General features: G+C 38.4%; 1 protein-coding gene across 1 annotated transcript in view; it reads left to right on the top strand.

Moving 5' to 3' along the window:
* Herc6 (HECT and RLD domain containing E3 ubiquitin protein ligase family member 6) overlaps window positions 1–26,959 on the top strand; it is a 55,918-nt gene that overhangs the window by 17,447 nt on the left and 11,512 nt on the right. Inside the window, exons 9-15 of the mRNA XM_075955503.1 lie at window positions 1,395–1,513; window positions 2,335–2,394; window positions 5,306–5,405; window positions 9,834–10,026; window positions 13,257–13,420; window positions 23,027–23,128; window positions 23,999–24,106. Coding sequence (XP_075811618.1) covers window positions 1,395–1,513; window positions 2,335–2,394; window positions 5,306–5,405; window positions 9,834–10,026; window positions 13,257–13,420; window positions 23,027–23,128; window positions 23,999–24,106 — 846 coding nt within the window. The remainder of the gene's footprint in view (window positions 1–1,394; window positions 1,514–2,334; window positions 2,395–5,305; window positions 5,406–9,833; window positions 10,027–13,256; window positions 13,421–23,026; window positions 23,129–23,998; window positions 24,107–26,959) is intronic.

The raw sequence follows: 26,959 nt of genomic DNA, 5'->3' as shown, positions 1-26,959 counted from the left end.
ACTTTGAAGCTGCCGAGAATGAGGACAGGAAACATGGTGAGAGGAGCGTGGCGCGCACACAAGCGACACGGACCGATAAAGTTTCCAAGAAAGGAGCAGCAGAGGGCACAGTCCCATGTCATAAATACAGAGAGGCTAAGGACTTTGAAGAAAATAAATGACACATAAGTGCCAGTAGGGGGTGCCACATTGTCCTGAGATCCTTGGATGTAAGAGAAAATAAATCTTGCTTTTTGATAAACTACAAAGTCACCAGGATTTAGATCAAGGAGCACAGGTAGGGTGTGGAGGTGTGGCTCAGTGGTACCTCCGCTTATGTGAACAAGGTCCTGGCTCAGACCCCATCACCAGTACGGGGAGGAGGACTTGAAGCGTAGTGGTTACACATATTGTTCAAGAGGATTTTATTTGATTCTTGAAAAGCAAAATGATATAGACTGTTGCCATTCCTGACCAGTTCAGTAGAGCCGGAGGTATACTTTACAGCAGAACGCTAATGCCGCTCCCCGCTCTTCACCTTTTCGTACAAGCTCCCACGATGTATCTAGTCTGAGCTGGCACTAGGATCCTCTTACAGCAGCCTCCCGAGTGCAGAGATGATAGGCATGTGTCCCTGTGCCCAACCACTTTAATTTTTATTCTTTAATATAAATATTATATATATAATCACACCAAGTACCCAGTATTCGGGAGGCTGAGTAGGAGGACTTTAAGTTTCAGGCTAGTCTGGGCTATATAGTGAGGCCCTATCTGAAATTACATATAAGACGTGTATATGTGGTACTGGTTAGCATTTAAAACACATTGCCTAATCAGCTATTGTCACTACCTCTCAAACCTTTTAATCACCCCAAACAGACACCTGATATCTATTAAATAATAATTCCTCACTGCTTTTTCTGCAAAGTTGGTATATGGACATCCTTTTCACATGTGGAATCACATAATGCCTTCTGTTTTCATTTGATTTATTGAACTTAGCATATTTTAGGATATATCCATCTTATATTAGTATATCATTTTTTTCAATGCTAAATAATTTTATTGCATATTATATATTTATCTTATTGAAATTGCATTCACCTACTGACTGGCATGTGTTATTTTCATCTTGTGGCCATGTGAATAATGGTAAGATGAATTTTGATCCATAAGCACCCATTTCAGTCTCTGTTTTCAATGTTTCTTGTGTTATTACACTTTTTAAAATGCAGAGCAAGTGAAATGGCCCAAGTTAGGAAGCCAAATGTTCGGACCATCCTGACGTCAAAGCGCAAGTGACCAAACATCTGCCCAAGAAGGCAGGACTCGTGTGTGCCAGGTGCTTTATTGATTGTTACTCAATACATGTGGCGTTTTCCTGGTCATTTTTGCCTTTATTTTCTTCCTTGAAGGATCCTAGGTCTACAAGTGTTTCCATGAAAATTCTGCCAGAAATTAATCGAATCAACCAGTCACTGATACAGAAGTGGATAGCAGCAAGAAAAAATAAAGAGCGTAAAGAAGCCGAAAGGTGACCCAGCTTAATGACCTATAGCCACTCCCATGTTTCTCAAATGTTGATCATGTTGTCTTAGCTGTAAGAAAGAAGGTTTGACTTTGTCGTGGTAGGATTTTTATTTTGGGTGTGATTCTCTTTTTCTACTTCTTGGTTGGATCAGCCATTGATGTGCATAGCAATTAGTCTTTTATTTAGTATACCAGAACTACAGAGAGAATGTATACACTACATATCTTTCCAAGGAAGGCAGATGTAGGAATGAATCTTAACAATAAGCTGCATTGTTTGCAGGTTTTCATAGCTGAATCACTAGCATTTCAGAATTTAGGCCTTCAGCATGGTGGATTTTATTTAAATGCCTAGAAAATCAACTATGAAGCATTTTAGTGAGACTAGGTAGAAATCACCACAAGTAATATATTCATAACTGAATATTGATAATGAATGTGGAGCTCTTTTTTTATTCAGACATAACATAAAGCAGACTTTAAGAGTATCTAGCCTGCAGTGCCCAGGCCACACGAATCCTAGGCTGGCTATAAGTACCACACAGCACATGTGTATATGATAGTAGTTCTCCGCGTTCCTAATGCTGCAACCCTTTAATACAGTTCCTCATAATGTAGTGACTCACAACCATAAAATTATTTTCTTTGCAACAGCATAATTGTAATTTTGCTATTGTTATGAATCATAATGGAAATATCTGAATAATTCCGATGGTCATGATCCACAGGTTGAGAACCAGGTATATGAAAATGTTACCTCACAATTTCAGAAGATTGGACACTCTGTCCAGTTGTGACTTTGCCTTTTTTTTATTATATTTACAGAGAAATCAGCACTATATTTTCATCTTCTGCTTGTTTGACTGCAAGCTTTTTGAAGAAAAGGTAAAACTTCAATGGGAATTACCTTAATTTAAAATACTGGGGGTATTTAAAATGAAAATTTTAGTACCAGGTTGAGTGTGAATTTTGTCAGCACACAGAGTCCAACAGAGAATTCTCTGGTTGACAAAGGGTTCTTTCATTTCATAAACTAACTCCTCCATGGTTTTCCTCTGTTGTCTTGTTGGAGGGAATGGTGTTTTATTCAGGCTATTATAACTACAGATCATCAGCTCTGCCTGATATTTCTTTACTGTTTACAAACTAGAAGTTCATTTTACAGTTCTTGCTGATTCGGATCAATAAAGAAATGAGACCTTGTTCATTTTGTCTTTCACATATCGCAAAAATTTAATTTCTCTCTCATTTGGTTTGATAGTAGGTCTGATTCTGAGAGTTGGTTAGTTAGTCAATTTGTTTTGGAATTTTAGGACAGACTTAGTAGACCATGTAGTACTCATGTAGTCCAGCTAATCTTGATCTTGTGTGTAGGTGAGGAGAATCCTGATATCTGATCCCCCGGCCCCCACCTCCCAAGTGCTGACATTACCTAATAGCATGAATAATTATTTAAGGGTAGTTGTAATGAACAGCTGCCGTCCTATACTCACTCTGCCATCTCTTTCCCATTTGTCCCTTCTAATTTGGAAGGGAAAGACTCTTTGGCACATGATGTCCCCTTTCTTTATGCTAACCTCAGACTCCCCCATTGCATGAAGGCGAATCTTCCATGCGAATAGTTCAGGAGTTAAGATCATACAAACTCAAAATATGCCAAATTCATATATTGATTATTTCCTGCTAAAATTACCTAAGGCATGATGTAACAGATTTTTCTTTGGGCTGCCAGCTCACAGAAGACAGCGTGGAGGTTTATTAATTATGAAAGTTTGACCTAGAGCTTAGTCTTGTCCCATTAGCTCTTAGAACTTAAATTAACCCATTATATTAATCTGTTTTACCCCATGGCTTTTTACCTCTCTTCCATCTTGCACCTCCTGTTTCCCCTCTGTGTCCTCTGGCATCTCTCTCATGCACCTAAATTCTTCCTCCTACTTCCTCTTTCTTCTGGAAGACCTGCCTGTATCTCCTACCTAGCTATTAGCTGGTCAGCTTTTTATTATAGCAATCACAGAAATATACCTGTGTACAAATACCCCACAACAGCATGTTAACTACTAAACAGATTATCTGGCCTATTTCTTTCTACATGCAGCAAGCAATCAAGATTTAAGGGCCAAGGGAAAGGTGTCACCCTCTATCAAAGTAAGAAAGTCGAATGGTAAGGGGAGTTGTGAGGAACACATATGGATACTCACTGGAGTAACCCTCATGGCTATACGTGTGTGCATGCACACTCGCATGCACACACGTGCACACACACTCACACATGCACACTCCTCCTACTCACATCCTTAGGAGTTACTGCCTGAGTCTACCCACCCATTCGTCTTATCATTCCTTCAAAAACATATCTTTTGGTTTAAAAGTATAGTCTGTCATTTATTTAGACTTATCTTGTCCCTATATATATGCAATTTTAATAAAGCTTATATGTGTTTCTTTTGATAATCTTCCTTGTACTACTTGATGTTTTAGACCTACCCAAAGAGTTCTCAGGGCCAAGAACAAGGCAGAAGTGTCTTCTTCCTCTTCTACAATACCATTTTTTTAAAAAGAAGAAACATATTCATGACCACTTTCTGGGAATTTTATTAACTATGTTTTTTTTTCTTTAGTTGGTTTGGATAAGGACTTTCACATTGCTTTTTGTAATTTTTTAGTTGTTTTTTTTTTTTTTTTTGAGACAGGGTTTCTCGGTGTAACAGCACAAGCTGTCCTGTAACTGGCTCCTGTATTTCTGGGAATTTTAAACTTCTAGGCAAAGATTGCAAAGGAGAAAGAATTTTGGAGAGAAATTTACAGCTAGAGCTTGTATAAGTATTCTAATTCTAATATCAATAGTGATATTTAACTCAGCAAGCACAAACTTTTATTATTTTTTTAAGCTGCTAGACTTGCTCAATACTGGTCATGAAACGTGACCAAATCAAGCTGCTAACTAGACAGGATTTGGGCATTATTTCAGTGCAGAAAGGGGTGGGCTTGAGAAGACTTGAGTAAGAATCCTGTGCTGGTGGAAATAGCAAGGGCAGGGCTTTGAGGTAGGAGATTCAGAGACTCCCAATGCACAAGCTGTGTGTTAATGTTTTCCATTAATGAGTTAATGCATCTTTCAAAAAGTTTCTAAAATGAACTATAAAACCTCTGTGCTGACAATGCACAACTGCTATTATTGCATCACTCCACCTCCAATGTAACCATGAAAATATAAAGCTTAAGTCGAAATGGCGGCTAGACATAACGGTGCACACCTGTAATCCTAGCACTTAGAAGCTGAGGTGAGAAGATCACAAGTTTAAGACCAGCCTGGTCAGAGTGAGACTTTGTTTCAAAAAGTAATAGATAAATATGCAAATAAGTAAGGAAACAAACAAATATATATAACCATACGTGGAGAGGAGGCAATTCAGTCTGGGTTGATGGCTTCTTGGATTTAGTATACAACATCTTGCTAGGGATCAAGTTGTTATACTAGGTGTAAGGCCTTATGTCTGAGATTGAGCCCTGGGCTCAATCCTGGTACCATAAAGTAGAATATAGTAAAATGACATAAAACAAAATCCTGCTAAAATTGCAGCCCATACTTGAAGCTACTGACATAGAGATAACAAGCTGTTGTTTTCTCCTTTTTTAACAAGAGCACATTGAACAATTTCCGTGTCACTCTAGTCTGTCATTTTGAAAAGAGGAAAGCTTTAAATAAATATTTTGTGCATGGTAAGATAAAAACAAAATAATATCATGCTGTTCTTTTTTTCATCTGTTTATGTGTTTTTAACATTTGTTGTAGTTATAGAGATCCTGGGGAGAAGAATTTCATTGATGTGGACTTAAAAATGGCAAGGGATGTCTTCAAGAAGTTAGCAGAAGTGCCATGGATTTCTTACCTGGTAACAGCCACTATTTATTTGACTTATTTAAGATGCAGCATAATCACACTTTTTTTTATAGGAATAATATAATAGCAGCTTAGTTTTGGTGGGAGGTAGGTGGCCAGGACCTGTGAATGAGACTAAACAGGGGGCTAGTCTCCTTTATGAAGGTACTATAATCCAGACATTGTAATAGGTGGTGGCATTTATTTCTTTTTAAACCTCTAAATGCACAACAGATGCAGTCTTTTTGTTTTCAGTATGAGGAAAGCAGTAGTGAGATACAAAGCATCTATCTACCAATGCACATAAAAAGAACTGTGGTTTAGGAAGCAGGAGATCATCTGGAGAGTGGTTTTAAAAGACCAATGTCTGTTTTGAGATGAATCTTGGGCGTATTTCTGGTGAACCTCTGTGTGGTAGGAGAGGGGCCCACTTTTGGTCCCAGCCACCCTGCTAGCTTAGCCCCGAAATAATCACACAGAAACTGTATTCATTTAAACACTGCCTGGCCCATTATATCTAGCCTCTTTTTGGCCAACTCTCACTTCCTGATCTAACCCATTTCCACCAATCTGTGTATCACCATGAGGTTGTGACTTACTGGGAAAGATTCTAACCAGTGTCAGTCTCAGGCAGGAGCTTCATGGCGTCTGCCACACTGCCCTTCTTCCCAGCATTCAGTTCTGTCTTCCCAGCCTATCTAAGTTCTGCCCTATCAAAAGGCCAAGGCAGTTTCTTTATTCAACCAATGAAAGCAACACAAATACAGAAGGACCTCCTACACTACCTCTGCTACCTATTCATCCTATCCTTTCTTTGGGTAATGTTTTCTTTACCTATGATTTTAAGTTTGTTTTTAAAGTCTGTGGTTCTGGACTGTGTAGAAAGGAAACTACAAGTTTAGGTTGTGATTACAGGAAGCTGCAAATTAACAATAGACAGGTATCAGGATGTCTTGGCACTTTGGGATTGCACAACATAGTATAATGTGGGTGTCTTACAAACAAAGGAAACTGACTTCTTAGAGCTTTGGAGCTGGGATATTTGGAAGCTCTAAGATTAAGATGCCACCATAACCAGTATCTGATAAGGGGGAAATTGATAGAAGACTATGTCCTTATCGTATTTTCATGTAGTAGAAAGAAAGGGATAGGAGTTTTACTTATAGGGCCACTAATTCCGTTGATGTAGACTCTATTTTTATGAACTAATCATCAACAAAAATTTTTGTCTTAATTCTTTACTGTATTGAAGGGTAAGATTTCAACATATGAACTTTTGGGAGACACAGACAATCTGTTGAAAGGAAGACAGGCTGTATTCATTTACATTGAAAGCTAGGGACAGGGCTTATGTACTAACTTATTAGGGTAAAGAAAATGAGAGAGAGAGAGGACATCTATGGGCAGAAAAGATGGGTTTCTACAGAGACAGATAGAAAAAAATGTTCACCTGTAATATTCCTTATACAGTTCCTCATCCAGGTGTATGTGGTCTGAGTGCTTGATTTCCTTCTTAGTAATAAAGCTATCTCAAAGGGATTTATCACAGCTTTGCTCCTAAGAGTCCCTGCTTGAATCAGATGTAGAAGGAGCTCCAAAATGACTGTTTTTTTTTGCCATAGCTATATCTTAGTTGACCTGAGTTTAAAGTAATCTTTAGTGCTAGTGTAATCTTCAGTAATAGTGCACTTACTTATATGAGTCATAATTTAATTCTCATTACCATACACACATATGGCTAATCCCCATGCCATTTAAAGGGATCCAAGTACATTCTACATTTGGAAGAGAATGGGGGAACTTTTGGTTGTTATGTAATAAATACTATATTCTCATTTTCAAAATAAAAAATAGTAGATATTCAGTACATTTGGGCCAAGAATTTATTTAGTTGGTAGGGAGATAACTCCAGGTTCTCTTCTCTGTGTATTTCTGAGAAGTGTTTGCATCATGGGAAGTTCATGGAAGGGGGTTCTTAATGAAATCTTTTGGGAAATAATGCTGCACATTGTTGTGAATTACCATGCACAATAGTAAATCCAAGACTCCATGATGTCATATACAGAAAGAAGTAACTTTACTATTTATTTTTCTTGTAGTTATTGACATTGTGAGGAGTTTTTCTATTTAACACCTACTAGCAATCCACAGAAATTATTATTTATTTGCTCCCTAGAACCCTTTAAAAACAGGACATGGTGAAAGACATCTGTAATTATAACAGTCCGGAAGTAGAGTCAGGAATTTCAAAGAATTTAAGCTTATTGTCAGCCCTGTGACAAGTTCGAGGCTAGTCTGCAGTACATGAGATTCTGTCTTCAAATAAGATAAAATAAACTCAATTATTTAAAATTAAAGAATTCTGTTAGACCTGAAAAGAACAAACTGTAAGAGGGTTAAATGTAATAAAATAACATGGAGAATTTCACACTTCAATGCTGCATATATCATCTTATTTAGCTCTATGTCATGTACAGACATACACTATAGTTAACAAAGCAAAGATCTACTAGGTGGAGAATTTTAATGCTAGCTGCTCTGACAGACAACTTTTGAACCTCAAGGACCTAATCCAATGAAGATTTAATCCTCTCACTAAAGTCCAATGAGGGATGGAGGAGAACTTTCTCATGATTTTTTTCTTTACTCTGGCTTCATTCCAATGTCTTAAGACCCTAAGACTATACAATCCTTCATTGGCTCTCCTGAGTTTGGTCACATGAGAGGCCATAGAGGCTGTAACTGAAAGGGTGGCATTTTGCCTTAACATTCAGAAGCTAAGACTCAGTCACAAGGCTTCACTCAGCTCCAGGAGACACTGAGAAATGCCAATGTCTGACGGGACACTAGAAGGAAAATGAAAGAAGACAGGACAAAATGTTTCTCTTCAAGGCTGATTTGGTGTTGGAAGCCGTGCGGGTCCAACACAGATAATTATCTTCCCTAGCTGGACTGGTACAGAGACACAAGGAATAATCAGACATAATTTACATGGTCATCTTGGAAGGGCACCTCAGGGTCCATTCTCCTGATGATCTCCTGAAGATCTCCCCGTGTTTATTATCCAAATAGTTTATATACCAACACATAAACTGAGCGGGAAAATACATTAGACTCATATCCTAGGTAACCAGGTGAATGGCCTTTTGTCACGTCCACAATCTACCTGTAAGCTAGCTGTCACATAGGCCTGAATTAGCATATCTATAAGATATCCTCCAAACATCCTGACCATTGTTAGGCAGAGACAGCTTGTCTGCAGAGCTACGTGACCCCCTTGGATGGGACCTATGACTTTATTGCCTGGTTGCCACACCATACAGAAATATGGGCCTACAATGTGGAGCCAGATAGATGGATATTTGAGCTTAAACTGAGTAGCTTTCTCTCTCTATTGTATTTCAATTGAGACTCCTCCTCTTCATCTGTAGAGGGAAAAAGGTTAGAAACAAAGCAAAAACTACTTCACACAATTATTAGAATAATTCACATGTGATCCCTTAGCATGTGATACATACTCAATAAATGTTCACTCAAATATAAAGACAACCATATAGACAGTCATAGTGCCCATGCCTGTAATCCTAGCGCTTGAGAGGCTGAGGCAAAGATGCTCAAGGGCTCAAGAGTTCGAGGGCACTCTGAAGTACACAGAAGGACTCCTTACTTTTCCAAATAAAATTTGTTTTCCAAAATAAAATACAAACCACCACCACCACCAAACCTCCAATTATTCCTACTGTTACTTTTTATGTATGTTGTATCTTAAAAGTCTATCCCTGAGTAAAATAAGTGTCAATTCAGAGCTACGTAGACTGTGAAAAAAAAAGTAAAGACAAAGTGGGTTTTGTATGTGTCTGTGTGAGAGGGTAACAGCATTTTCTTCCCGTTTCTTCTTTTCTCTTTCTGAGACAAGGTTGCCGTATCACAGATGGGCCTCCATCTCTTTGGATAGCCTTGAATGTTTGATCCCTTTTCCTATCTCTGAGTGTTGCACACCCACATCTGGTTTATATGAGTCAACACCAGGGTTTCAGACACAGTAGGCAAGCCCTTACTCAACTTGGTTTTAATTTGTGAGCTCACATGATCCCCCACCTCAGCCTTCTGAGTAATGGACTCCACCTGTGTGCCACAGCGATTAGCTTACAGAATTGTTTCTGGGGGCCTTTGCATTAGTTTCACTATTTACTGTGTATATCCATTTCCGTGTGATTTCACTTTATTTCCTTCAAGTACTCTAAAATGAAATGGACAGCGGGCTCAAATGAGTTCTACCTCAAAGGTACATGGAATGTGTAAGAGTTGATGGTGTTTTATCAATAAGCTTCAGAAGGACTTAAATGAACTTCCTAACTGGAAGACAGTTGAGTAAAACCTTTCACAATAACATGTCTTGTATAACCCCAGCCTTTTTCCTTGCCCCCCGTTTTGTTCACAGATAATCACATGTCTTCAGGATAAGATTATCAAAGATCTTCCATACAATTCTTCACATCAAGATGCTCTATTGGTTTTTCTTTTGCTCCCGGAATGTCCCATGATGCAGGACCCTAGGAACTTTTGGGAGACCCTGACAGTTGAATTTGCAAAGGCTATTTGTAAAATGAATACAGAATCATTTGAATTTTTGAGTAAGTTTTATATCATTCTACAAATATATTCAGTAGAATCACATTTGAAGTAGAAATTGTAGCAAACATTGGATACATTTCATAATACCTTTTCGAGTACATGGTATGTGAAGTTTTGTGAAGATTAACCACAAACCACCACTCTAACCACAGAGCAAGTGTTGTTCTTCGATGTAGCTAGGACTTTAGCATTAGAGTCCATTAACCATACAGTGTCCAATCATGGTAAATCAGACTTTACGATTTTTGCTCACTTTTTGAAAACTTCAAACATTTAATGTAGAGTGATAAGAAGCAAGGTTAAACTTATCACTTATTTTATTCAAAATCATGGAATTTTCATAATTTTAAGTGAATGTTGAAGGTCTAATGCTTAAAAAATACAAAAGTTTATATACGTGAACTATAGACGATCCCGGAAGCATCTTAGAAAAAGATTACAGACTCTAAGTTCTGTGGGTGAACAACAAATCTCCCTGTTTTGGTCCTTGGGAAGATGGCTAAGTGGGTAAGTGCACACGTTCCAGTCCTCAGCCCCTACAGAAAAAGCTGGCATGGTTGCAGGTACCTGTAACCCCAGAGCTGTGAGGAACAGAGAAAGGGGAATTGCTGAGGCTTGTGGGCTACTAGACTAGCTCCAGATGCAGTAGAAGAACCTCTCTCAAAGGAATAAGGCATAGAATGATTAATCAAGACACTGGGCATCCTGCTCTGTCCTCTGTGCAGGTGCATGTGCACATGTGTGTGCACACGCTCGTTTATAACAACCCTCTCTCAAGAGAGAGACAGGAGTTGCTTAAGGGCTATGTTAAGCCAACTTTTAAAGTTTCCATCACTCTCACATTGCCAGTGCTACCCGGTGCTTCCATTCTTCTTCTGCTATAGTAGTGAGGATGTGTATTTCTTGGATGGACATAAACTTAGACACGCAAGGAAAAGGCAAATGCAAAGCACAGTTACAGAATTAAAATTAAATGGTATGTGCATTTGTATTGCTTGAATGAGCAGTGTATTTTTTATTAAATATATAAATAAATATAAATATAAATTATATATGTGTAATATATATAAATAAAATTTGTGTGTGTACACTTTAAGTGAATTTATGTGCATCAAACATGTACCAGAGCTGGTGGAGGCATGAAGAGAATATCGGATGCTTTGGAATTACAAACAGTTGTGAATCATTGTGGGGGTGCTGGGAACTGAACCTGGGTTCAGTTGCCTCTTAACCATGGAGTCATCTCTCTAGCTCCAGCATTTGCATTTTTTTTTCGAGAGATTTTTCTGGGTGTGGGAGTGAACTTTTGTAATTCCAGCATTTGGGAGGTAGAGGAAGAGGACCAGGAAGGAATTCAGGACAGCCTTGGCTAAACAGTGAAACCTGGGTTATATGAAAATTTTCTCTCAAAAAGTGCTTTTCCTTTCTAGATCTAGGAGTTACATTACCAAAAGGCCTGCCTCACTCTTAAATTTAAAAAAAAGTTTCCAGGTTCCCACCATAATTTTTGAATATATGTATGTATGTACATATGTATGGAGCTGGGGACTAAACCTGGTACTTTGTGTATACTAGGCAGACAGCATACTAGTAAGCTGTATTCCAATCCTTTGTACTACCATTTGATTTATTTTTAAAGATATTTTTATTGCTTTTATTGATCTGTGCATTTTTCTGCACTCCCTTCCCTAATTGTAATTATACATATTTGTGGAGTACAGTATGACATTTTTTATCTTCGATTTTTTTAATGTACTTGAGTGCTTTGTCTACATGTGTCTCTGTGCTCCACATTCATGTCTGTGGCCAAGGAAGCCAGAAGACAGTGTTGGATCCCCTAGAACTGGAGTAACAGGTGGTTGTGAGTCGCCGTATGGGTGCTGAGAATCAAGCTCAGTCATCCATAAGAGTAGCTAGTGCTCTTAACTGCTGAGCCATCTTCAGCCCCAGTATGATATTTTTACAGTGTATACAAATCAGATCAAAGTAACTGACATATGTATTATCTCAAACATTTATTGTTTCTTTATGTTGGGAATATTTGAATTTCTCTCTACTGGCTGTTTTTAAACAATTAATTATTACTATTAACTGCTTTACAATGTTGGGATGTTGGAAGTCCTTCCAACAGCCCACTTGTACCAGTCAGTTATCCTCCTTTCCATGGTCACTGTTCCTTCTGCCTTTATGAGATCAAATTTTTTAGTGTACACTCAGGAAAACATTCCAGGTTCCTGGCTTATTTAACAAGTTCTTGAGTTCATCTATGTTTCTAAAATGTTAAAATTTCTTTTCCTATTATAATTTTCATGTTTAAATCTTTAACCCATACAGTTTATGGATGTTAGATTTTGTTTCTTTCTGACAAGTTTTCAATTTCCCCTTCACCCTTGTTAAGTCATAAGTTTTATTTTTGGACTATGCAGTGTACTAAATCTCTTGTGTACTTGAGTCCATGATCTGCATGGTATGCATCTCGGTTATAACATTTAATTGCATTATCTTGGTAATTTATTTTAACCTTTTTGGTTGCTGTTTTTTGAGATGGAGTCTCTTGTAACCCAGGATGGCCATCTTCCTGCCAATGCCTTCTGAGAACTTGGATTTTAATATTTATTAAAGTTATTGTCTGAGAACTCCTATTTAAAAGTACCAAAATCCAGTTTAATCGCAGTAGTGTGAAAAGTGAGTTATCTGCTGTTTAAAGCAAGTGTATCTGTGTGCTACAGTTGTTTATGAAATCTGAAATCAGGCATAATATGAATAATATTGATTGCATATTCATCTGAATAGCTTTAGATTTTTGCAGCTGTTTGACAAAATTGCTAGGTTGAATGTAAAGAAATTAATACTCATATGATGAGATGAGAAGCCTGGCAGAAGTTCAAGGCCAGCCTGGGCTACATAACAATACCCTATCTCAGAAATAGCAAATCAAATAAAATCAATAAACACAAAGAAAACCATGGTCAATAATCTAATCATAAGTATGAGCCATTAACAAGGTTCTTCAAATCCTGAGTTTGAGTTCTTTAATTTTAATGATTTTTTTTCAGAATAAATCTTTCCCCTACATCTGTTGAGTAGTGTGGTGTCTATGATAATATCCGTAGAGGAGTTTTCTTATGGTTATGATGGTAGATATGTTATAAATAACCCAGAAGAAACTTCGGGATTTTAGGGATGAGAGGAGGAAAGTATTTACCATATTTGATTTTCATACCCTCAGAAAAATGCTGGAAATCTTTGGACGTTTCTTCTCTGAGTGCACTGGTCCAGATGCTAAAGACCACTATCATAATTGCCATCTCTCAGCTGTGGCGTCCAGATTTAATGATGCAGGATCAACATAGTCTGAAAGTTCTTTTAGAAGTGATGAAACGTGTGCATAAGGTAAGGATCCTCTAAAGGAATACTTACACCAATTTATTAAATAATAATTCTGTAGGTCTCAGACAGTTAAAAACCTTTAAACTATATATGTTTTAAAGATTTATTATGTATAGAGTGTTCTGCCTGCATATATGCCTGCAGGTCAGAAGAGGGCACCAGATCTCATTACAGATGGTTGTGAGTCACAATGTAGTTGCTGGGAATCGAACCCAGGACCTCTGGAAGAGCAGCTCAGCTTAACTGCTAAGCAATCTCTCCAGCCCATGCTTCAAAAATATTTTTTTCTAATAATTTTTTATTACTTTATAAATAATACCATTCAAAATTTCCATTTCCTCCCCTCCTCCCAATTCTCTCCCGCTCCCCCACTCAACCTGCTCCCTCCTCCTCCAGTCCTAAGAGAGGGCAGGGTACCCTGTCCTGTGGGAAGTCCAAGGCCCTTCCCTATCCATCCAGGCTTAAAGAGGTATACATCCAATAGAATAGTATCCCAAAAAGCCAGTACATGCAGTAGAGACAAATCCCAGTGTCATTATCATTGACTTCTCAGTCTGCTCCAATTGTCAGCCACATTCAGAGGGTCCAGTTTGATACCATGCTAGTTCAGTCCCGGTCCAGCTGGCTTTGGTGAGCTCCCATTAGACCAGGCACACTGTCTCAGTGAGTGGACCAACCCCTTGTGGTCCTGACTTCCTTGCTCATATTCTCCCTCTTTCTGCACTTCACCTGGACCTTGGGAGCTCAGTCCAGTGCTCCACTGTGGGTCTTTGTCTCTCTCTCCATCTGTCACTGGACAAACTTTCTGTGGTGATATTCAAGATAGTCATCAGTCTGATTATGGGACAATGCCAGTTCATGGACCCTCTCCTCCGCTGCCCAGGGTCCTAGCTGGGGACATCCCCGTGGACATCTGGGAACCCCTCTAGAGTCAAGCCTCTTGCCAACCCCACAATGCCTGCCTTAATTAAGATAACTTCCTCACTGCTCCCATATCTGTCCTTCCTACATCTCAACCATCCCACTCCCCCAAGCTCTCCCCAACCCTCCCCTTCTCCCTTCTCTCTTCCCCTCTCTCCTTCCCTTCACCCCACCCCCACCTCCATGCTCCCAACTTTTGCCTGGCGATCTTGTCTGCTTCCAATTTCCAAGAGGATCTATATCTGTTTTTCTTTGGGTTCACTTTATTACTTAGCTTCTCTAGGATCGTACACTGTAGGCTCAATGTCCTTTGTTTATGGCTAGAATCCACTAATAAGTGAGTACATACCATATTCATATTTTTGGGTCTGGGTTATCTCACTCAGGATAGTATTTTCTATTTCCATCCATTTGCATGCAAAATTCAAGATGTCATTATTTTTTCCCCGCTGAGTAGTACTCTAACGTGTAAATGTGCCACACTTTCTTTATTCATTCTTTCATTGAGGGGTATCTAGGTTGTTTCCAGGTTCTGGCTATTACAAATAATGGTGCTATGAACATAGTTGAACAAATGCTTTTGTAGTATGATTGGGCATCTCTTGGGTATATTCCAAAGAGTACTGGGTCCTGAGGTAGGTTGATCCCGAATTTCTAAGAAACCACCACACTGATTTCCAAAGTGGTTGCACAAGTTTGCATTCCCACCAGCAATGGATGAGTGTACCCCTTACTCCACATCCTCTCCACCATATGTTACCATTGGTGTTTTTGATTTTAGCCATTCTGACAGGTGTAAGATGGTATTTCAAAGTTGTTTTGATTTGCATTTCCCTGATTGCTAAGGAAGTTGAAAATGTCCTTAAGTATCTTTTGGCCATTTGAAATTCTTCAGTTGAGAATTCTCTGTTTAGTTCAGTACTCCATTTTTAATTGGGTTATTTAGAATTTTAATGTCTAGTTTCTTCAGTAGTTTATATATTTTGGAGGTCAGACCTTTGTCGGATGTGGAGTTGGTGAAGATCTTCTCCCATTCAGTAGGTTGCCTTTTTGTCTTAATGACTGTGTCCTTTGCTTTACAGAAGCTTCTCGGTTTCAGGAGGTCCCATTTATTCATTGTTCTTATTGTCTGTGCTGCTGGGGTTATACATAGGAAGTGGTCTTCTGTGCCCATGTATTGCAGGCTACTTTTCACTTTCTCTTCTATCAGGTTGAGTATGGTCGGATTTATATTGAAGTCTTTAATCCATTTGGACTTGAGTTTTGTGCATGGTGATAGATATGGATCTATTTTTCATTCTTCTACAGGTTGACACCCAGTTATGCCAGCACCATTTGTTAAGATGCTTTCTTTCTTCCATTGTATAAGTTTAGCTTCCTTGTGAAAAATCAGGTGTTCATAGGTTTGTGGATTAATATCTGGGTCTTCAATTCGATTCCATTGGTCAACGTCTCTGTTTTTATGCCAATACCAAGCTGTTTTCATTACTGTGGCTCTGTAATAGAGTTTAATGTCAGGGATGGTAATGCTTCCGGAAGTTCCTATATTGTATAAGATTGTTTTGGCTATCCTGGGTTTTTTGTTTTTCCATATAAAGTTGATTATTGTTCTCTCAAGGTCTGTGAAGAATTTTGTTGGGATTTTGATGGGGATTGCAATGAATCTATAGATTGCTTTTGGTAGAACTGCCATTTTTACTATGTTGATCCTCCCAATCCAAGAGCATGGGAGATCTTTCCATTTTCTTGTATCCTCTTCAATCTCTTTCTTCAAAGACTTAAAGTTCTTGTCAAATAGATCTTTCACTTCCTTGGTTAGTGATACCCCAAGATAATTTATGCTATTTGTGTTTATCGTGAAAGGCGATGTTTCTCTGATTTCCCTCTCTGCTTCTTTATCCTTTGTGTATAGGAGGGCTACTGATTTTTTTTAGTTGATCTTGTATCTTGCCACATCACTGAAAGTATTTATCAGCTGTAGGAGTTCTCTGGTAGAGTTTTTGGGGTCACTTATGTAGACTATAATATCATTTGCAAATAATGTGTTTGACTTCTTCCTTTCCAATTTGAATCCCCTTGATCTTTTGATGTTGTCTTACTGCTATTGCTAGAATTTCAAGCACTATATTGAAGAGATATGGAGAGAGTGGACAGCCTTGTCTTGTTCCTGATTTTAGTGGAATTGCTTTGAGTTTCTCTCCACTTAATTTGATGTTGGCTATCGGCTTGATGTTTATTGCTTTATATTTTGATATGATCCTTGTATTCCAAATCTCTCCAAGACCTTTATAATAAAGGGGTGTAGAATTTTGTCAACTGCTTTCAGCATCTAATAAAATGATCATATGGTTTTTTTTCTTTCAGTTTATTTATATGATGGATTACATTGATAGATTTTCATATGTTGAACCAGCCCTGCATCTCTGGTATGAAGCCTACTTGATCATAATAAATGATTTTTTGATTTGTTCTTGGATTCAGTTTGCCAGTATTTTGTTGAAAATTTGTGCATCGATGTTTATGAGTGAGATTGGTCTGTAATTCTCTTTCTTGGATGAGTCTTTGTGTGCTTTTGGTATCAGGGATACTGTAGCTTCATAAAAAGCATTGGCAATGACTCTTCTCTGTCTATTATGTGGAACACATTGAGGAGTATAGGTATTAGCTCTTCTTCGAAGTTCTGGTAGAATTCTGCACTAAAACTGTCTGGTCCTGGGCTCTTTTTGGTTGGGAGGTTTTTGATGACAGCTTCTATTTCCTCATGACTTATAGGTCTATTTAAATTGTTCATCTAGTCTTGATTTAATTTTGCTATATGATATTTATCTAAAAAAATGTCCATTTCTTTTATATTTTCCAATTTTGTGGCATATAGGCCTTTGTAGTAAGACCTAATGATTCTCTGAATTTCCTCAGTGTCTCTTGTTATGTCCCCCTTTTCATTTCTGATCTTGTTAATTTGAGTGTTCTCTCTCTGCCTTTGATTAGTTTGCATAGGGGTTCATCAATCTTGTTGATTTTCTCAAAGAACCAGCTCTTTGTTTCATTGATTCTTTGAATTGTTTTCTGTGTTCCTATTTTGTTGATTTTGGCCCTTAGTTTTATTATTTCCAGTCTTCTATTCCTCCTGGGTGAGTCTGTTTCTTTTTTCTAGAGCTTTCAGGTGTGCTGTTAAGTCTCTAATGCAAGATTTCTCTGTTTTCTTTATGTGGGCACTTAGTGCTTTGAACTTTCCTCTTAGCACTGCTTTTATAGTGTCCCAAAGTTTGGGTATGTTGTGTCTTCATTTCCGTTGAATTTAAGGAAGACTTTAATTTCTTTATTTCTTCCTTGACACAGGGGTGGTTCAGTAGTTGACTGTTCAGTTTCCATGAGTTTTTAGGCTTTCTGGGGTTAGAATTGTTGTTAAATTCTAACTTTACTCCATGGTGATCCAATAAGACACAGAAGGTTACTACAATTGTTTTGTATCTGTGGATGTTTGCTTTATTACTGAGTATGTAATCAGTTTTTGAGAAGGTTCCATGAGATGCTGAGAAGAAGGTATATTCTTTCCTATTTGGGTGGAATGTTCTCTAGATGTCTGTTAAGTCCATTTGATTCTTTACATCTGTTAGTTCTCTTATTTCTCTGTTAAGTTTCTGTCTGGTTGACCTGTCCATTGGTGAGAGAGGAGTGTTGAAATCTCCTACTATTAGTGTGTGGGGTTTAATGTGTGATTTGAATTTTAGAAATGTTTCTTTTGCATATGTGGGTGCTTTTATATTAGGGGCATAGATATTCAGGATTGAGACTTCATCTTGATGAATTGTTCCTGTTATGCATATAAAATGTCCTTCTCCATTTCTTTTGATTGATTTTAGTTTGAAATCAACTATTTTAGATATTAGGGTAGCCACACCCACTTGCTTCTAAGGTCCGTTTGCTTGGAAAACCTTTTCCCAACCCTTTACTCTGAGATAGTGTCTGTCTTTGAGGTTGAGGTGTGTTTCTTATAAACAACAGAATGTTGGATCCTGTTTTCATATCCATTCTCTTAACCTGCCTTTTTATAGGTGAATTGAGTCCATTGATATTAAGCGATATTAATGACAAGTGGTTGTTAACTCTGGTTATTTTCTTTTGGTGGTAGTGTTTGTGTGTTTCCCTTCTTTGAGTTGTGTTGGTGGAGGGTTGTCAGCTGTCTGTGCTATTGTGGGTGTTGTTGGCTTCCTTAGGTTGAAGTTTTCCTTTTAGTACTTTCTGTAAGGCTGGGTTTGTAGTTACATATTGTTTAAATCTGTTTTTGTTCTAGAATATCTTGTTTTCTCCATTGATAATGAAAGAAAGCTTTGCTTGGTATAGTAGTCTGGGCCTGCATCCATGGTCTCTTAGTGTCTGCAGCACATCTATCCAAGACCTTCTGGCTCTCATGGTTTCCATTGAGAAGTCATGTGTAATTCTGATAGGTTTACCTTTATATGTTACTTGACCTTTTTCCTTTACAGCTCTTAATATTCTTTCTTTATTCTGTATGTTTTGTGTTTTGATTATTATATGGTAAGGGGATTTTTTTATCTAGTCTATTTAATATTCTATAAGCTTCTTCTACCTTCATAGGAATATCCTACTTTAGGTTGGGAAAGTTTTCTTCCATAATTTTGTTGAATATATTTTCTGGGCCTTTGAGCTGGAATTTTTCTCCTTCTTCTATCCCTGTTATTCTTAGGTTTGGTCCTTTCATGGTGTCCCAGATTTCCTGGATTTTTTTTAATTAAGAAATTGTTGGATTTGCTGTTTCTTTGATCAATGAGTCTATTTCCTCTATTGTATCTTCAGAGCCCAAATTCTTTCTTCTATCTCTTGTATTCTGTTGGTTATACTTGTCTCTGGAGTTCCTGTTAATTAACCCAGATTTTCCATCTCCAGCCATCCCTTGGTTTGTGTTTTCTTTATTACCTCCATTTTGGTCTTCAAGTCCTGAACTATTTTCTTTACCTGTTTGATTGCTTTTTCTTGGTTTTCTTGAGTATCTTTGAGGGATTTATTAATTTCTTCTTTTTGTTTGTCTTCTCTTCCATTTCTTTAAGGGAGTTTTTGACTTCTTTTTTAAGGGTCTCCATCATTTTCATTAGGTTATGTTTAAAATTGTTTTCTTCTACTTCTTCTGAGTTAGGATGCTCAAGTCTTCTTGTTGTGTATTCGCTGGATTCTGGTGTTAACATATTGCTTTTCAAGAAGTTGGAGGAATTCTTGCATTGGCGCCTGCCCATCTCTTCCTTCAAATGAGGCCAGCAGAGTCTTGGTGTCTTGGTACAATCTTTGCTGTGGCTGATTGTGTACTTGGGAGTTTTTCTTGGTCTGCCCTCTCTTAGGTCCCTTTAGCACTGGAGCAGGCTCTCAGATCCCCTCTGCCCTGAAGCAGGCTGTGCTCTCTGGATCTGCTCAGTAGGGGAAGCAGGGCCTCTTGCAGGGCTCCAAGGATCTTTCAGATAAAAAGGCAGGCTTGGGAGGCATGATGAGACAATACAAAGAAGCCCCAGTGGCAGGAACACTCCCTGTTGACTCCCCAGACCCCTCTGCCCTGAAGCAGGCTCTTAAAAATATTTTAAATTAAGATACAGTTGTATCATTTCCCCCTTCCCTTACTTCCCTGCAACCTGTAGCACAAATTCTAAAATTGGTATTAATAATAAAAACACGGAGTCAGATATAGGGGTTAATGCTGAAGAGCAGAGAAACAATGTGTCCAGCCACTAGAGAGTTCTTACCTCTACCAATGCTCACACCAAAGGGGCAATCCTGTCCTCAGACTGCACTGCTCCTCAGACTGCATCGAGCTTCTCTCTCCTCCTGTTTTTTATTCCTCTCTCTGCCCAGCCATATCAATCCTGTCTCTACCTCCCTAGTGCTGAGATTAAGGTGTGTGACTCCCTAATACTGAAATTAAAGGTATGTGATACCACTGCCTGGCCTCTAGTGTCTAGCTCTGCATTATGATCTTCAGGCAAGCTTTATTTGTTAAAATACAAATAAAATATCACTAGAGCAACACCTCCTATATCTCCCTATTTTCTCTCTCTCTCTCTCTCTCTCTCTCTCTCTCTCTCTCTCAAATTCATGCACTCTTTATTTTTGTTACATATGTATAGAAATGCATATATGTATGAAGTCACCCTGTTGAGTTCATTTAGTGCTGCTTCTATGTACACGATTCCAGGGCTGGCCACTTAGTGTTAGATACCCAATTAGGGGTATCATCCTTGAAGATGACTACCTACCTCTCAGCAGTTATTGGGCTGACTGTGGTCCTTTGTGTAGAGAGGAGCACTGTGACATTTCCACTTTCCACAACAGCATATCTATCTGTACTGTCATTGCTCATACATCATTTAGGTGACCTTATTATTGAGGCATCATGGGTGTAGCTTTCCCATCATTTCTAGAAAACACAATCATACAACAAGGCTTCCTGGTCCTCTATCTGTTATAGTCTCTCCATCCCCTCTTTCACAGTGTTCTATGAAAGTCAGGTATCGGCATCGTAGATGTATCCATTGGGTCTGAACAACGCAAGATCAGTTGTTCTCTGAACTTTGATAAGTTGTAGTTTGCTGTAGCTGTAATGGTCCACATCTGCTACAAAGAGAAGCATCCTTGATGAGGGGTAAGAGCTACAATTATAGTGGATACAAGGATAGGTGTTTAGAATGCTTTGGGGAATAATACTGGTCTAGTAAAGTGGTAGTTGTAGGTTCTCCTTTAAGATCCTGACCTTGCTCTCCCTGGATAGTTGTTTAGGTTTCCAGTACCCGGCATGATTTCCCTCCTGTTGAATGGGCCTTAAGTTCAATTTGATAGCTGCTGGTTACTACCAAGGTTTCTGTATCTATAGAGATATTTTGCCATATTTGCCACTGCCATGAATCATAAGCATCACAGCTGGGTAAAACTCTTGGTTGCCTCCCTCCCTTGGCATCTTTCAAAATACGTTCTGAGACTAGAACCTAGACTCCCTGGAGGAGGCTTTCAGGTCAGACCCATATCTAATGTTCTTAGTCCTTTCTCTGAAGTGTGTTGTGTTTTCAGCCTCTGGAAAGTAATCAAAGGCAGCAGCAATATCCTATAATGTTTTGGGAGTCTTTTCAACTGCCCTGACCTATAACTCTAAAAAAGATTTCTTTAATGTGGTACTGGAGTTCTTGTTAGATAGTACGTGGTCTTTATGGGGAGCAATGTCATCTCAAGTAGCATAAATTCATTATATGTGTGTCTGTGTTGTGTAAATGTGTGTGTAAATATAATCATGCAATTTTAGGTTAGTGTAAGGTAAAATGATTCTTATGGCTTTTTCAAACATCCTTAATGTCAGTTTCACCTGCTCTCTGACTTCCTTTCTGCACTGACCCCTCCACTGCTCCCCAGTTGTAGTCTCCCTGATTTTCCCACTTCCCTGTTTCTATCACTTGTATCCTCCTATTGCCTTTCAAGCATTCCTTCTCTCTCCCTCTCTTAGTCAGGGTTTCTATTGCTGCAATCAAACACCATGACCAAAAGGCAAGTTGGAGAGGAAAGGGTTTATTTGGCTCACACTTCCAGATCATAGTCCATTGGAGGAAGTCAAAACAGAACTCAAGCAGAGCAAGAACCTGGAGGCAGGAGTTGATGCAGAGGACATGGAGGGGACTGCTTACTGGTTTGCTTCCTCTGGCTTGCTCATTGTGTTTCCTTATAGAGTTCAGGATCACCAGCCCAGGGATGGCACCCCCTACAGTGAGCTGGGCCCTCCCCCACTGATCACTAATTGAGAAAATGCCTTACAGCTGGATCTCATAGAGGCATTTCCTCAACTGAGGTGCCTTTTTCTTGATGACTCTAGCTTGTGTCAAGTTGACAAGCAAACCCAGCCAATACAATCCCCATAGTCCCTCTTTACTATTCTGGTTTCTGTGCTTTCTCTATGTTTTATAGAGCTCTTCCTTTCACTTTCTAAACCTGCCATATTTTTATCTTTTCAGCAACTGATGAATATTTTGGTTATTCCAACATCTTGATCATTTACAGTTGTGTACAAGTTCTTGTGTAAATAAATGTTTTCATTTCTTTTGGCCATATAGCTAAGAGTAGAATTGTTGAACCATACGAAAGCTCCATCCTGTGAAGCCCCCACTAGCTTATTTTCCAAAGACCAGCACAATTTTGTCCACCTATCTAGAAAGTGGGAAAGTTATATTTTTCATGTACTTCTCAACTACTTATTACCTGCTGTTCTGATTATGCATCTTATATAGATTTCTTTTCGAATATATAAAGGATTTCATCCAGCACTATTTATATGTGTGTGTGTGTCTGTAAAATTGAAAACGTAAGAAAGACACATACATACAAATTTACAGACAACAAGCATTTATAGTATAAGTAAAGGAAAGAATTCAACTGTCCTGCAAATATACAGAGGGATTGGCATTAGAAAAGACACCATGGATAAGCCAGGATTTTTTTTTAATTACTGACAGATACCATGTGAAAAACTCTTGACTTTTCGATGAAATATGCTGAATGAAGCTTATCCCATCAAACTCAACTTGTCTAAAACATCCTTATTCCATCATTGTCAAATGCATATTCAGTTACGCATGTAAACATAGGTGTCATGCATTACATCATTTATTAGTAGAAAGTGAAATTCCAGGCCTTGTTCTCTTTAAGGTTAACTGTCGACTGCCACTAAGTACTTTCATCATAAATGAGCTTTCGGACATCTTATCCTTTGTGGAGGAAATCAAACTGTTCCACAGGTATAGCAATCAGGTAAGTATGACATATTCCCTTATGAGAATGTTCATGACATAAGGCAGGATTTGTTAGCAACTGTGCACTAAAAATGTCTTTATTATAATACTAAATTGGCTAAATCGCATGGCCATTGAAAATTTAAATATTTTGCCCACAAAACAAATTATTGTCCTATAAATGTGCCTCCAAGGCACATTTACAACTGAGGCTGTAGCTTAGTTGGGAGTGTCTGCTTAGCATGCATTGAGGCCTGAATTCTTGATTCCCAGTTCTGCATAAATCAGGTATGGCAGTGCATGCCTGTGATCTCTACACTTCAGTGGAGAAACAAGGATCAGAAATGTGAGGCCGGGGGAGGCGAGATAGCTCACAGGTTAAGAGAACTGGATATTCTCTTCCACAGGACCTGAGTTCTGCTTCTAGCACCCATATGGTGGTTCACAACTGTCTGCAACTCCTTTTCAAGAGGGTAGAGTCCCTCTTCTAGCATTTTTGGACACTGCAGACACTGCACATATCTGGGGTACAGACATACATGCAACAACAAAACACCCAAACACTTAAAAAAATAAAGTAATTTAAATTTTGAAAAATAGTTTAAATTTTGAAAAAACAAAAAGTACAAGGTTGTTCTTTGGTATGTAGTGAGGTTGATGTCAAACTGGGATTTATGACATTTGTCTTAAAAACAAACAAGGAAAAACAGGTAGGCTGAGAGAGGAACAAAAGGAAGGGGTGCTTCTTGCTAATTAGAGTCTTAAAAATAGACTCAAAAGATCCTGGCAGTATATAAAGTGATAAAATTCAGGAAGGGATTGAATGTAATTTTTATTTTCATTATCCAATTTGTTGTTTGCTTATTTTTCTTTCCATTTTTTTTCTTAGTTACCTTCAGAATCCTCTGGTCTTGTTGTTTTAAGTGATTTTCTATTTAGCTTCAATTTGCCATCCAAACTTGTGTTAATGCAATGGGACTTATGTGCAAAACTGAGGGTATGTATGTCTTTGTTTCCATAATAACATAACTGAGGCTGTATACTTTATAAAGTGTTTTTTTTAACTAGCAGTTTTAGAAGTTCATCAACGTGATGTAGGAATCCCAATGTGTCTATCCTCACTTCTTCACTACCCTATCTCTCACTACCAGCATTAATATAGGAAAAGCACTAAAGGATTTTACCTTCTATTGAAGGGTCCAATTGTGTTGTTTGGCCTCGTATACTTTATAACAACCTGTTCTGATAAGGAATAACCTCTGTGAGGCTAATAGGAATCCCTTCCTTGGGTAGTGTCCCATAACCTGAATGTCTTCCAGAAGTCCAATGTAGAAGTTAATTATCACCACACTGGAGACAAAGTTTCACAGGATTCTTTGGAAACATAGTCAAATGATATTCAAGCCAATATGGGTTACCATTTTTGATACAAAAATTCAAACATATATAAAATAAGAATAGTGGTACTCATGACCAAGGTCAAAAGGTATAAACATGTGTTGGTCTACTACTTTAGTTAATTTTGCAGTCACTACTAGTTTTCTGAAGTATTTTAATAAAAATACCAGCTCAAATTTCTTTCCAGCATTTAATCCTTCAATCTTCTAATTCCAGTTACCTCATTTTTTTGTGTGCACTGATTTTATTATTTAAGGGGTCACCTCATGCTTCTTCCATTTTAGAATTTCTTACCAACCTTTAACACTTTTGCACAGATAGAAAAGTTACCTAATAATTTTATTTCATCTCTTACTTTTGTTAAGGTCTCAATAGAGCAGTATTTCTGATCCTACCATATCTAAGTCATTATTTAGAATTCTGAAAAAAAGTTTCTTGGTTAATTCTGGCTATTTGATTACTCACATAACAAAGCAGTGCAATGTTTAACTTTTTCTCTTTATTTGTTAAATGTTGCTAGAGTAAACCTTGTATTTATTTTGCCAATCTTTGTTCCCACCAGCAATGTATAAAGCCCTTCTTTCAGTCTTTCACCAAAGCAGAAAATGCTAATGACCTTGTGGCCTGTACCAGTCTGAGCAGTCAATCATGATTTGGTTTAATTTGAGTTTCTCATTTTGCATTCCAGTCCTCACTGACTGTACGTGACATCATTTCCCGAATAAGCTATTCTTTTCCTCTCCTCATTTTATCTGATTTTAACTATTGCTCTGATCTTAGTGTCAGCCTTCAGATTTTTTTTTAATTCATTGGAGCTTGACTTATAAGCATCAATATTTAATACTATTTTATTACTTCTTTGATAATTTCATATATACTGTATTTTCATCATATTAATGTCTCATCAAACCCCTCTAGATCCATTCTCACCTCTCTACCCACCAAACTTCATGTTTTTTCTCTCCACCCATGCCCGTCCCCTTTTTAAACCCTAGTCCAATTTGTGTTGCTCAAATCCTCTTGGGTGTCGAGCCCACCAGCAGTCACACCCCTCTCAACAGTTATCACAAACCAGTATCTCTTCAGCAAGAAGTGGAGGGTTTGTACTCATCTCGTCCCATGACTCCACGCTGGGATTTGTCTGGGTTGAATCTGCTCAATTGTTGTGCATGCTGTCCCAATCACTATGAGTTCATATGTGCAACTGCCCTGTTGGGTTCTGAAAACACTTCCCTTGTGTTTGCCTTGTGTGTACTGCCTCTGAGTCAGTAGGAATGCAGCTTCCAAATCTACTTCTTGATTTCTCCATGTTCTATGAGTCAAGTACTCAACATCTTCAGTGATAGGGTCCATAGCCTAACCCTTCCCTACAGGCTCAGGGACTTTCACAGAAGAGAGCGTGGGAAAATTTACAAGTGGAGATAATTTGGACCATAAGGTCAGATGGAGAGTCTCCATTCAGGTCTTCACTAGGCAAGAGAAATTACAGGTATTTCTGCCTGCTGCAGTCAGTGGTCTGTGCATCCCTCAGACATCCTGTGCATCCTTCTAGACAATGTGGTCTAGAAGTCAAGTCAGTGTAGCTGAAGCATCTCAGAACTACAGAGTTCTGAACACAGAAGTCAATAAAGAATTGGGGAAAGGGGAATAACAGAACAATCTAGTAGAACTATATAAATGTCTCAGTATGTGGTGGCTGCAGAGATCTGCAGTAGGAGTTCCCCAGTCCAGAGTCACATACATCCTTATCTAAGATGACAGAAACCTTATAAGGGCAGTCACATCTAATCTAGAAACTTGTTATCCATTAATCAAGCTATCACTACTATAAGGCAGACCCCAAGGGAACTGTCTTGTATCATGATTTCTAAATATTGCTTTATTGTCCATGTGGTAGACCTGAAGGCTCTGAGGTGTGTTGAAGGTTAAATCAAGGTTAGCCAAGGCCATTGTTAAACTCCTAATACCAAGGAATTTAGCAAAAGCAAGACCAAGGCCTATGGTAGGGAAGAAGTATGGATGATTTAGGAGGCTCAAGGCACTCCTGTTTAGAATGGTCAGAACAGTGCTCCAAAACAGTGTGACTCCTGGCGGCAGTTTTAGAGACTTCCAACATGGACGGTTATGATTTGTAGAGTGTATCCTCTCAGAGAACGTCATCCCTTTGTCTTCCTCCTATTGCTGACATTTCCCCTTGTCTCATCCACAGCCCTTAGAGTCATTTCTGAGGTTTAGGTGATAACATTGGGCTTCTGAAGACTGGTGGCAGATCGTTCACTTAGCATGTTTGATGCTACAGTAAGGGATCTTAGACAGTTTTAATAACTTGACTGTTCATGCCCAGTCACTAATTTTTGCACATAAACATGAGATGTCACAGCTTGTTTGATCCTGTAATTGCATTATCTTACACTGTAAAGGTTTAATAGCACCTTCCTTAAATAATAAATGT

This window comes from Microtus pennsylvanicus, chromosome 21, assembly GCF_037038515.1.
Source record: "Microtus pennsylvanicus isolate mMicPen1 chromosome 21, mMicPen1.hap1, whole genome shotgun sequence".
In the NCBI taxonomy this organism is placed as follows: domain Eukaryota; kingdom Metazoa; phylum Chordata; class Mammalia; order Rodentia; family Cricetidae; genus Microtus; species Microtus pennsylvanicus.
The sequence above is the reverse complement of the archived record's forward strand: the minus strand, read 5'-3'. Positions and strand labels throughout refer to the sequence as shown.